The sequence below is a fragment of the Ranitomeya variabilis genome, chromosome 8 (assembly GCF_051348905.1).
Source record: "Ranitomeya variabilis isolate aRanVar5 chromosome 8, aRanVar5.hap1, whole genome shotgun sequence".
NCBI classification, from domain to species: Eukaryota; Metazoa; Chordata; class Amphibia; order Anura; family Dendrobatidae; genus Ranitomeya; species Ranitomeya variabilis.
The window spans coordinates 84,849,614-84,862,728 of record NC_135239.1 but is presented as its reverse complement, the minus strand read 5'-3'; the positions used below and the strand labels follow the sequence as shown (position 1 = coordinate 84,862,728).

The following is a 13,115-nucleotide window of genomic DNA, read 5'->3' as shown; positions in this document are numbered from 1 at the left end:
GTTTTTTCACACATGCGTTTTTTTAAAAAACGCATGCAGATAAAAACGCAAGTGTGAAACCAGCCTTACTTGGCCGCCTGTGCTAATGTTCATTGTGCTACCAACTGTAACCTAAGGCCTTAGTGTGGGTCTCCAGTATGTGACTGTGAAGTTACAATGCAAAATTCAGGTGGTAGGATGATCCAGATATAGAATGTCATTATTTCTGACAAATTTTATAATCTTTAGTTAGTACAACAGACAGTATAACAGACAACTCACAAGACTATTTCCATGAATGTAATTTAAGTGAAGATGTAAAGAATATTGCAAACTGTTGCCTATTGCTTTCCTAGGCACGGTTGCTCCGTGGTTAGCACTGTTACTTTGCAGTGCTGGGGTCTTGACTTCAAATCCCACCAAGGACAACTTGTGCAAGGGTATTTAGTATGCTCTCCTCGTGTTCCTTCCACACTCCAAAGGCATACTGACAGGGAATTTAGATATTGAGCCCCAATGGGGACAGCAATGATAATATCTGTAGAGTGCTGCTATGAAAGCACTATATATGTATATGCAAGCATAATTTGCAAAAACAGCAACTTACACTAGTGATGTGTAGTTTCCGAGTAATATAATCAGGAAAGAATTTCTCCTCTGTGATCTTCACAGTGATGTCTCCATAGTCTTCTGCTCCTTCTTCATTTGATGGCCAATACTGAGCACATTTATTCTGAAATGCAGAATCACAATTATATATAAATCTGTTTGCATATAGATAATGTACATATTTCTCCATTTTGTTTTCCAAATATCTAAATACATTAGATTTAGCAAAACATTTAAAAGGATATTCGACCAAACACTACACCAGTGACCTGTGCTCCGTATCCTCCCCTACTTCTACTCTGGCCATAAACAACAGGCAGAAGGAGTTGAATGGAGCTGCAGGACTCCCATTCTAGCCTAGGACATTAAAGAAGCTCAAATATAAATCATTCTGTCAAATGCAGTGCTCTTCTAAAGTTGCTTGGTGCAAATAAAAAAATTAAACTAGAAATGTGCAAAATTGCATGTAAACATATAATATTTATACAGTACACTGCATAAATATCTTCGTTTACTTAAGCTAAATATTAACATTTTTGGCCATTTTTCACTTTTTAATACATAAATGTTAACCATATATCAACCTAAATTTATCGCTAAAAGGAAGTACAAAATGTGACAAAAAAACAGAATTATGTGAATATGCAAAATCATTGTCGACGTTTTTTTTTTTTTCAAAAATTGATACATGCCAGATTTCTGCAATCTAGCTTTGTCCAGGATTTAATCACTAGTTTCCACTTACACGGTTCCCTTCTTCACAGCGGGTGACCATCACAATGATTGTTGACTTTTGCTCCCAGATCATCCTCCAGAAATCATTCATAGTTTCCTCCTTGGGGCCTGTAAGCATCCCACAATTAAATATAAAGAAAATCTAATGTATAACCTAAGATAAGAAGGACACCTTTTTTGGCACGAAGTTTACCTTGAGCAGCAATGTACTTTCTTGGTTCCTTAAATCCCTAAATAAAAGAATAAAGCCAATGAGATCTAAACAGTATATTGTAGAGGTGACAAAAAAATATAGTAATGACCACTGCATCAAAGAAATATTCAATCTTTAAATAAAAAGATGTTTTCTAACAGAGCAGGAGCTCTGCTTATGAATATGTAAATTAGCTCTCAATGGAAGACATTGTTCTCTTTCATTAATTTAAAGCAAAGCTTAACATATAAAATCTACTGGCTCAGTATTAAAAATGATAGGAAACCTAGTGTGTATCTTAGGTCTCATTCACATGTCAGTATCTTGCATCACTGCTTATATGCCAAAATCATGGGTGGAACTTACAGAGAAAAATTATAACTGAAAGATTGACACCTGTTCTGTGTTTTGGAGACACTCCTGGTTTTGGCATACATATACTGATCAAAAACACTGGTGTGTTAATAAGTAGCACTCCTATCAAAGTTGTTATCTTAATATATTGCAATCAACATATTATATACCACTGTGTACTTACAATTGCTAATTTTGCCTTTCTACTCAGCTAATCCTTTTCTTTTCTATGAAGAAACAGGAAGTTTATTGTCTCTGCAGAAATTATTCCCCTCTTCAACTCCTGACCCAACTGCTCCTCCTCCCCATGACAGGTACTTTTGAATTGACTCATGACTCATGCAGGGAAAATTTACCTCCTATTTCTACATAAAGCTTAGAAATATTCATTTAGACAGTTTTTAATCATCTGATGTCATAGACCTAATGGAAAAGAGAAGAATTAGCTGGGTAGAAAGGCAAAATGAGCAATAGTAAGTACACAATGTTATATGATATGATGATTTCAACATATTAAGAGGATAAAAACTTTGATGGTAGTGCTTCTTTAAGTGTAGCAAAGTTTGTAAACTAAGATCATAGACAGTTAATTTAAATTTAACAAAGCCTTTAGCCTTACATTAATGTAGCTGGCATTGATATAGTCTGATCCCGGTTCTCCATGTATCTCAGACAAGACCACTCTGTTGACATCATCTGTAAAATGAATTAGTGATCAGCCAGTTCTGTATGTTTCCAAATCATCAGTAATATATAAAACAATTTACTTACAAGGTAAAATATCAATGTAGCGGTTTTTAGATTGGTTACATGGTTTTCTGGCTTCTTTGATAGGGAATTTGCTAAACACACGTGGAATACTCTAAAAAAGAAAAAAACAAACAAATACAAGATACATTTTTTTCTACATTTTGTCTTTTTCTTCCTTGGTCATTCTTTTTTTGCAAGCAGTAAAATGTGTGTTTCTAAGCGCTCATGCAGACAACCGTAAAAATGAGACAATTGCTATCCATTGTTCTGATGAATCGCACCCGTACCCATGTTGTCCTATGGGGCTATGCAAATGTGTGATTTTTTTCATCAGACTGAGTGGTCCGAGGAAAATAATTTGCAGCTTGCTTGAATTGATGTCTGTGGGTTCATGGAAAAACATTTTCTTTAATTTTCCTCTTCTGAAAAAATCTGATCACACTCTGATCAAACTCAAAATTGGACCAATTTTCTCGGATGAGAGGGTCGTGTGACCCTAGCCTTCTAGTCCACAATCAAGAAAGTTTAGGTGTGCCAGATCTCACAGATTACTTCTCTAATGATCTGCCAGAGTGCACCTCCATCTTTTTGGCTGGCACTGATCTATGCAGCATAATCAGTAAAGTTTGCATCCAGCTTACTGCCAGAAATATAATGCTAGACACAATCCCGCAATCTGGCAGGTGAGTAAACCAGCAGATCACTAGGTATTATTTTACCATAGAGCACTAGGGAAATAATAGGGGCACTTCCCTTTCGTTCTGAGAAGAAATTAACCGCATAAAGGTTGGTTTCTTAACTCATGGATTTTCATACTTGCATCCCAAAGTTTGAACCCAAGGTACCCAAAAGTAATGGGTAATATTTTAGTTTGTAACATAACAAATCTGATTAGTAACATTATAAAATGCCCCAACATACATTCAAATTTAATGTAAAAAAAATCTGAATATTTTCCAGTACGTACTTGGAATTCATCAAGGAATAGACGTCCCTCATCAGCATTTTTTCTTTTGTACGTCTCAAGGAGTTGATCCACTGGGATGGGCTCAATGTTCAAAAGCTGTTTCTCATCGTCTTTAAAAAAGAAAGTTTAAAGGTTATGCAAAAAAGCTCAAAGAAGATGACAGTGACACAAATATCACAGTCGCACAGCGATCATTATTTTACAGTGACTCGAGCAATTTTGTGCAACAAGGAACCCAGTCTACATTAATGTGCACACATAACTCTTAGCCAAGTTCGCTTCCCAGGGTAGTGTCTTCTCTTTAAATGAGTTGTTCTGAGAAAACAATTGAAGGCCTTTCTAGGAATTAATCAGCAGTAATGAGAAGTGTGGGTTGCTATATTCTACTCCTTACTTCACTTATACGCAGCCACTGCCAGACAGATTTCAGTTGGGTCTCGACCATGCACTGATTTCTTGAAGAGGTTTTCCACCATTGTGGACAATTTTTTTTCTGGAATTTGGTTACATTAAAAACTTTGCACCACTTGTCTCCTGTAGCCTCTGAATTATACTGTCTATTTCAAGCTGCAGAATGAGGTAACATTGTTGGTCACACTATCTCTATTTTAAAAGATGTGCATTGAAAAGGTGACATAATTTTGTGTCCCTCACTATAATGTAGGTATTACAAGTTCTCCTCCTGCTCTTGTTACTGCAGATTTCCTCACATAATGCAGAGATCTCCAGTCCATACAATGGCTGCTGGTGAAGGAACATGTGACCAGACCAGTCCATCAATCTCCTCCAACAGAAAACCTCACATGAGAAATCTGCTTTTCGTTTGGAGGAGACTGATGGACAGGTCTGGTCACATGTTCCTCCACCAGCAGCCAACATATGTGACGCACCCACAGGGCAGGGGGGTACTCGGTACCGGGTCCGGTCGCAGAGGGGGATGTCACGGTGGCGACCAGGTCCATGGCCCTGGGCCATCAACATCATAAGGGAAAGGTCTTTAAAAAGAATAAAGTTTATTTTCGTGATGCCACCTGTGGTATTCGGTCAGTGGGAACCGACGCTGCTTTAAGGGGTCTTCTGGGGTGATGTTATGGCAGCTAGATGGTATAACTTCCCACAGGTGAAGTATATCCCCAGGGCTCCCGGTGTGTAGATGGAAGATGGTGAATGGCGCAGTAAAGAATGAGGACACAGGTTTGCAGTCTCTTTACCTTGTTTACTGAAGTATTCAGGCAGCCACAGTCCAGGGCACCAGATCACAGGGCAGGCAGGGTCCGGCTGGCTTGGAGGCATGTTAGGAGTCCCCTTATCCTGGTGGAAATCAAAGCCTTCCTCTAGCGCCGTGGTGTTGTAGTCCCTTACTGCATATGGCTTCAAATAAAGGCCTCACAGGTGTTCTCTTGCTCTCTCTGTCCCTCATATAGGATAGGACATGACCCGTATGACTGGTGACTTGAGGCGGTGTATAGGGACTCTAGCACGCCCCAGCCTCTAAGGGTGTCACCGTGCCTCCTGGGTACTAAGGCGGACAGGTAACGTGGAATTCAGCTGTCCTGCCGGTCTCTGATGTAAGTCGTGGAGGACCTTATGATCCTCAGTGTTCCGGATACTGGTTTCTGCGCCTCAGAAGGAGGCAGCCTGCTTGGGGCTGGTCTCCCCCTGGAATCCTCTCCTGTGCTTTGCTCTCCTGCACGTTCACTGCAATGTATTCGGCTTTCTGAATGTCTCTTTCCAGGAACTGCTGCACTGCGGCTACACAGATCCGTAAACCCTCTTCTGCCTCAGACTGATCCAGTCTGTTTCCTGGCAAGAACTCACTAACTTTCCCTACAGACCACCATATATATATATAGATATATAGATATATATATATATATATATATATATATATATATATATATACATATATATATATATATATATATATATATATATATATATATATATATATATATATAAAGAGAGAGAGAGAGTCACCAAGTAAATAGGATGAAAAGCTCCCCCTTGTGGCCTGAAGTGTGAATGTGTTGCATGCTTCTGTTACCTGGTTACAGTTATCCCTTCTTGCGTTCAAGCATAACATCACTCTCCCCATGAGGAAAGCAATGCTACTGTGACGACCAGGACCCTGGGGCGCCACATATGGACTGGAGATCTGTGTAATCTTTGAAGAAGGCTGCACTAACAAGAGCAGGAGGAAATCTGTCATACCTATAAAATTGAGCCACAGAATAATTTCCTCAACATATCTGTTAAAATAATGAGGTTAGCCACATTATATTTAACTAATTCTGCAGCCAGAATGGACAGTGTAATACAGTGGTTAGAGGAGGCAAACAGAAATTTTTAATGATGCCTAATTGCAAAAATTATTTTTTAGCCCCAAAGACATGCATTTAAGTAAGAAAAAAATTTCCCCAAAGGTGGACAACCACTTAAATGTTGACCAATACTACACAAAGGTCATCGATTGTTTAGTCCCAGGAAAACCATTTAAGAACTACCCTAATGTCTTGAACCAAGAGTACATAACATTCTCATATGCTAAATTTATAAAACAACTAGTCTCTGAGATCCATTCTGAAGCACACAGGAGGGGGCTTTACTCTTAAGATTTACTTCTACTTCTACTACTTGCTAAACAGGAGGATGCATGATGATCTTTAAGGGTTACTGTAAAGGAAACCTGTTCAGATATTATTTGTTACCCACGATTCCCTCTAACTGTACTTCTTGAACTTGTTGAAAGAAGTAACCTGAGTGATGTTATGGCTATGCCATATATTGTTTGATCCCTTAATTAGAGTAATGTGGGCATTGAGCATCCTTGTGTCAACTGCCTACCTATCAACAACAATTGCTGTCCAAACCAAGTCAGTGTAGGGTAATACTAACAAAAATCACAAATTGCCAAAAGGCAAATAATCCCTAACTAAGGACTCTAAAACATAACTTTTATTAGTGCTACTAAAAAAGAATTAATATTTCAAATCTTGCACTTGTCAGTGTATAACAACAGGACCGAAGCATACTATTTTAAGAATTAATGTCTTTTTGAATTGCTCACAAGTCCTATTTCCATTAAGTGACATTATTTAAGGATTATTTGCCCTTTGGCAATTTGTGATTTATAACTGCTGTAGCATAGCGACTGGTCATGTGAATGATGGATGGTATGTATCGCAGAGGTGGGTGGCCCTGTGATGGAAGCCTGGGTATGTTTTGCTCAAGCAGATCTACTGCTGAGGGGTTTGTTTACATTAGGAAGGCTTCCAGGTGATTGGAGAGATGGGTGGGTTCAGTCACCTACAAACCCAGCCAAAGAGGCGTGTCTGAACACGTAAGATGGTTTTGTGTGAAAGGACCTGTGGTGATGTCACGCTCACCTGACTAGCCATGTGACAGGTACCTGGGTGTGGTTACACCTATGTAAAGGAGGTGTGTGTAGCACAGAGAGAGATTGAGTGAGTGTGTGAGTGTCTGTCAGGGTGGACACACTTCCGTGTGTCCTGGCAGGACACTGCACAATGGCCTGTGTGTTGGACGGTTCCAAGTGGGGATGTCCTGGAAGCACACAGAGACCATTCCAGGCTGGAGAGCCTTCGTGCTGGACATAGCACGGACGGTTGGTGTTGGAGACTCCTGGGAGTGGAGTCGCCCTGGAAGCACCTGGAGACCGTAGACCTGGATGGTCTGTGTTGAGGACCTGGGACTGACCTGAAGTCAGTGTAAGGAGTGGAACTTCTGAGAGGTAACCCCGGACAACGGGATTATAATATACAGAAGAGAAGCCTATCTGCTACGTGATCTGTCTAATGTTTCATGGCTGTAATGAAATGGACTGTACCCTGTCTGGTTTATGCGGAGTCTGAATAAACAATATGGACTGATATGTGTGAGATATCGTGCCTGAAGTGTTTATCCTGCTGCCAAGCGAGTATCCCCAAGACCCGTAGAGGGTGAAACGCTACAATTGGTGTTTCGGATGCGGGCAAAGATCCGAAGAGCACATGTTGCAGCGCTGGCTGGTCTGAGCTAGAAGAGTAGACGATCTTGAAAACCGTGAGTAAATACTGACCGGGGTCAGTGAGAATTGTTTTTGGTGGGATACCTTCGAGGAGAAGAGGGTCCCAGGAACCTGTGCGGCAATGACGGGTAACGGTCTTGAAAACCGTGTGTAAATACTGACCGGGGTCAGTGAGGAACTGCTGTTTATGGGATATCTCTGAGGAGAAGAGGGATCCGGGAACCTGTGTGGTAATGACAGGTAACGGTCTTGAAAACCGTGAGTAAATACTGACCGGGGTCAGTGAGAAAACTGTTGTGTTTGGGCACCTCTGAGGCCGAGGGGTGTCCAGGAACCCGTGAAGTTGCCAACGGGTGACGGTCTGAAAACCATGTATTATGCTGATCGGGATCAGAGAGAAACTATATTTGGGCTGTGTTAAAGCCGGGTGTGTAACAGACTGAAATCTGTGTTGTTCTGACCAGGGTCAGTGAGAGACTGAGTTTTTTTTTTCCTGAGAGTCAGCTTGCTGTGGCTCGGTGAGGTCACGAAGTTTGCTGTGGCTCGGTGGGGTCACGAAGGTGACAAGCGGCTTGCTGTGGATCGGCGGGTCCACGAAGGTGACAAGCGGCTTGCTGTGGATCGGCGGGTCCACGAAGGTGACAAGCGGCTTGCTGTGGATCGGCGGGTCCACGAAGTTTGCGGTGCAGAGCCTTGTTAAGTCTAACTGCAGTTGCAGCAAAGAGGGAAAAAAAAAGAGAAAAAAAAAGACATTGCTGGTTTAGAGCGTGCAGACTCTTAAAGGGCCAGAGTCACATTGGTGTGCTGTGCGAACTGGGGCCTGAGAGTACTGTGGGAAGTCCACAGGGTATACCCGAGGGAAGGGGTGGTGTCCCTAAAAGGGGTGGAGTTCTGCCAAATGGTGGTTTCCAAGAAAGGGGTGGAGTTCTGCCAAATGGTGGTTTACAAAAAAAGGGGTGGAGTTCCGCCAAATGGTGGTTTCCAAGAAAAGGGGTGGAGTTCTGCCAAATGGTGGTTTCCAAGAAAAGGGGTGGAGTTCTGCCAAATGGTGGTTTCCAAAAAAGGGGCGGAGTCCCAAAAGGGGGCGGTAACCCAAAAGAGCGTAGTTGCCCAAAAAGGGTGGAGTCCCAAAAGGGGGTAATGACTCTAAAGGGGGCGGAGTCCCAAAAAGGGGGCGGTAACCCGAATAGGGATGGCGGAAAAAAGAGGCGGTGGTGAATGCATCATTGGATAGTGGGCCGGACTGTAAGTTATCCTCAGACTTATGGGAGGAGGGGGTTCCTCTACAGCTGGAGGATGGAAGTCTCATTACTGTTGCAGGGGCATACGTTAAGTCAGTAATGGGTCCCAAAATTGACGGGTCAGACATCGGGGTGACCAGTGTGAAGGGTTCGTCTGCCCAACTTACCGACATGATGTCACCAAATGTGTACACCGAAATGACTGACAGTGATCTGGTAAATAGAACCTGTGAAGCTGACACCCTGTTAGAAAGGAACTTGAGGGTTGACCGTACTGTGGGGTATGACACAAACTCCGGGGGGGTGACTGTGACGTATCATTACCAGTAGCAACCACTAGAGCTGAGTACGAGGTTGTGCAGACGGAGGCACTGACACAGGGGAAGGATAGTGCTCCCCAAGGTAAAGTCAGGATGGCAGGGGTAGCCATAACAGAAATTGTGACCTGTGTGAGGGGCGACTGCAGGTTACAGGATGACTGATTGGGTGGTGGTGACTCCCATTCAGATGCTGACGCCAAATGGAAGAGTTAGAGGCAGTGACTTCTCACTTAGCTCAGGGCTCAGTGACCTAAGTGGGAGATCCTGTAGCAGAAGAAATGACAAGGGGTCGTCCTTATCAAAGCGTGTGACGGAAATGGTTGACAGACGGTTTGACTGTCAGGGACGACAGAGAAGGGTCTCAGAGAAGGCCCCACGGCTTTAGGCAGAGGGGGGGAATATGTAGCATAGCGACTGGTCATGTGAATGATGGATGGTATGTATCGCAGAGGTGGGTGGCCCTGTGATGGAAGCCTGGGTATGTTTTGCTCAAGCAGATCTACTGCTGAGGGGTTTGTTTACATTGGGAAGGCTTCCAGGTGATTGGAGAGATGGGTGGGTTCAGTCACCTACAAACCCAGCCAAAGAGGCGTGTCTGAACACGTAAGATGGTTTTGTGTGAAAGGACCTGTGGTGATGTCACGCTCACCTGACTAGCCATGTGACAGGTACCTGGGTGTGGTTACACCTATGTAAAGGAGGTGTGTGTAGCACAGAGAGAAATTGAGTGAGTGTGTGATTGTCTGTCAGGGTGGACACACTTCCGTGTGTCATGGCAGGACACTGCAGAATGGCCTGTGTGTTGGACGGTTCCAAGTGGGGACGTCCTGGAAGCACACAGAGACCATTCCAGGCTGAAGAGCCTGCGTGCTGGACATAGCACGGACGGTTGGTGTTGGAGACTCCTGGGAGTGGAGTCGCCCTGGAAGCACCTGGAGACCATAGACCTGGACAGTCTGTGTTGAGGACCTGGGACTGACCTGAAGTCAGTGTAAGGAGTGGAACTTCTGAGAGGTAACCCGGACAACGGGATTATAATATACAGCAGAGAAGCCTATCTGCTGCGTGATCTGTCTAATGTTTCATGGCTGTAATGAAATGGACTGTACCCTGTCATGATTCCCCAATGGCATGGGAACATCAGAAACACAAAATAACAGACTAGCCCTCGGGTGATGGAAACTCAAGCTGACCGTGACCTAAATCTACCACACAACTAACAGTAGCCAGGAAGCATTCCAATGCTGCCTAGATGCCATGCGCCAGCCGGAGAACTAACTACGCCTGGAAGAGGAAGGAACAGACCTGGCTTACCTCTAGTGAAATTCCCCAAAGATGATAGTAGCCCCCACATATATTAACGGTGAGTTCAGAGGAAAAGACATACACAGTATGAAGGTAGATTTAGCAAAGCGAGGTCCACTTACTAGATAGAGGAAGGATACAAAAGAGGACTTCACGGTCAGCTGAAAAACCCTTTCAAAAACCCATCCTGAAATTACTTTAAGACTCCTGTGTCAACTCATGACACAGGAGTGGCAATTTCAGTCCACAAGAGCTTCCAGTAACAGGAAATGACAAACTGTAAACTGGACAAAAAATACAAAACAAAAAGGACAAGAGTCCACTTAGCTGATCAGCAGACTGGTAGCAGGAACATGCAACTGAATGACTCAGGTTACAATGATGACCGGCAAGGAAGTGACTGGAGAGCAAGGCTAAATAGGGAACTCCCAAAACTGATGGAAGCAGGTGAGCTGAGGCAGAAAAGAACACACAAGTCTCCAGTACCACCAGCCACCACTAGGGGAGCCCAAAAAGCGGATCACAACAGTACCCTGTCTGGTTTATGCGGAGTTTGAATAAACCATATGGACTGATATGTGTGAGATATCGTGCCTGAAGTGTTTATCCTGCTGCCAAGCGAGTATCCCCAAGACCCGTAGCGGGTGAAACGCTACACTGCCTACCCATGGCTCTAATATATAGTTAGCCAGGTAAAATGCCCTGTATGGTTTACATATCTATAATCTCCAATATATCTAATACAGGCACTGAGCTTGAAGTAAAAATTCTTAATGAAATTTTTATTTCATAAACTGTCCTAATTATTTATGTAATGATGTGTAAGTGTATTGCTATTGTTATCAATTGCTATCTTACCCGATTTCTAATGCTGTTCCAGTCTCACTTGAGCACTCCGTTTCTTTGCTGGCTTTAACAGTGACCATCGTGAGGCGTGGAGCTACTTCCTCCAATGTAAGTCTATGGAGCCACAAAACAAGGCTCAATACCGTAGGTTTACACAGAGAAAGCAACTTCCAATTCTCACATCAATCCCCTGTGATATGTGGGCAAGAACAATACCTGAGTGATGCTGTAAAATGGGATAGACTGTAATTGGAAAGTATATTAATACACTTACACATAATTATATAGGTCATTAAGACAGTTTATGAAATAAAAATGTTGCTAGGCCTTTTTTAATGTGTACATGCATTGGGGACATAGGCTTGATGGGTCACCTGTGCAGGACAACTAAAGCATAGTGGAGAACAAGCTGTAGGCAGATTGAGAGTAAATACATAGAAGCTTTGTTGCTTCGTGGTCAGATACAGATATTGCTAGACAAGGGAGTGCCTATTGGTTGATTAGAGCAATGAGAGGATGATACATTTACTTGGGACTGCTTAGAAATTGAGCCAAATCAGAAGCAGAGATAGAGAGTGTATAGCGCATCTCAAATATTTGGTCTGCTCCCTGACGACTACTTGATGGTGACCCCAAATACTTGGAGAGACATCCTGACCTAGAGATTTTAGTATGTGATAGCAATAACCAGTCTGTACTGAGACCCTACAGTATATGGAAAGAATTCACTGTAACAACCACAGAGACCATGGTCTGTGTGTGAAATGCTAGCTGTTGTCTGAATTGAAATTCTCTACCGTGGCCTGACACAATAAGTTGCCATGACTGTGCCTGGTTAATATGCTGGAAAGGGGCCATGGATATTGGTCCCTTCCCAAACAAATAAGACCAGAAATCAGCCACACCAGAAAATACTCATCCATTAGAAGCACTAGATGCATTGGCTCTTCCTGTTTGCCCTGGTGCGTTGGCATGCACGGTAATGGTTTTGGGATTGATGTCAGCAGTGCAATCTCTGCTGATATCAAGCCCAGGGGTTATCAATGGAGAGGTGTCTATAAGACACCCCGATTACTAACCCTGTAGTCAAAGCAATAAACACACAGGAAAAAAGTTCTTTAATTGTAAAAAGACAATCTTTTACCTATTTTTTACCTTTAAAAAAAAAAATAATCTAAAGGGGTCCACCGTTAATCCATCCCACATCCCAGAAAGATCCCAGATCTTGCCACATCTGGATGCAGTGCTAAGTGGTGACATCAGTAATGTGACAGCTCAGCACGGTCGGCGGAACACCATGATAGTAACATGTGAATCCAGCTGCTGCGATGAGCATTGTCGTCAGTAAGGTTACCATAGTTCATCAGTAACCGCAATTCATGTTAAAATCATATTGCATATGGATTGCATGACATATGGATGCTAGATAAGAAAAAAAACCATGACACTCTCCAATTTTTCTGGCTGGGAATCTCAGCTACTTTATATACACAGATGTAATCTTACCCTTATTGAGTAGCTATGGAGATCTATTCCTCAGAGGTGAAATGCTAGCCACACTCTTTTTACCGTGTTGTTGTGAAACCTTTTTCTCCCTTCTGCCATGTACACACATTGAGTATTTAGTGACATTTTTACCTCAGTATTTGTAAGCCAAGACCAGGAGTGGGGGAGAAATACGGAAGTGGTGACGGGTTTCTATTATACTTTTCCTCTGATTGTTCCACTCCTGGTTTTGGTTTACAAATACTGAGGTAAAATACTGAGCGTGTGAACGTGGCTCTCAACA

At 42.8% G+C, this 13,115-nt stretch overlaps 1 protein-coding gene across 3 annotated transcripts in view; it reads right to left on the bottom strand.

The window, feature by feature from the left end:
• PTPRC (protein tyrosine phosphatase receptor type C) overlaps nt 1–13,115 on the bottom strand; it is a 210,470-nt gene that overhangs the window by 23,267 nt on the left and 174,088 nt on the right. For all 3 annotated transcript variants that reach the window (XM_077277741.1, XM_077277742.1, XM_077277744.1), the window contains 6 exons: nt 3,588–3,697; nt 2,642–2,732; nt 2,490–2,566; nt 1,517–1,553; nt 1,334–1,431; nt 587–712 (listed from right to left, as the gene is read on the bottom strand). In XM_077277741.1, coding sequence (XP_077133856.1) covers nt 587–712; nt 1,334–1,431; nt 1,517–1,553; nt 2,490–2,566; nt 2,642–2,732; nt 3,588–3,697 — 539 coding nt within the window. The remainder of the gene's footprint in view (nt 1–586; nt 713–1,333; nt 1,432–1,516; nt 1,554–2,489; nt 2,567–2,641; nt 2,733–3,587; nt 3,698–13,115) is intronic.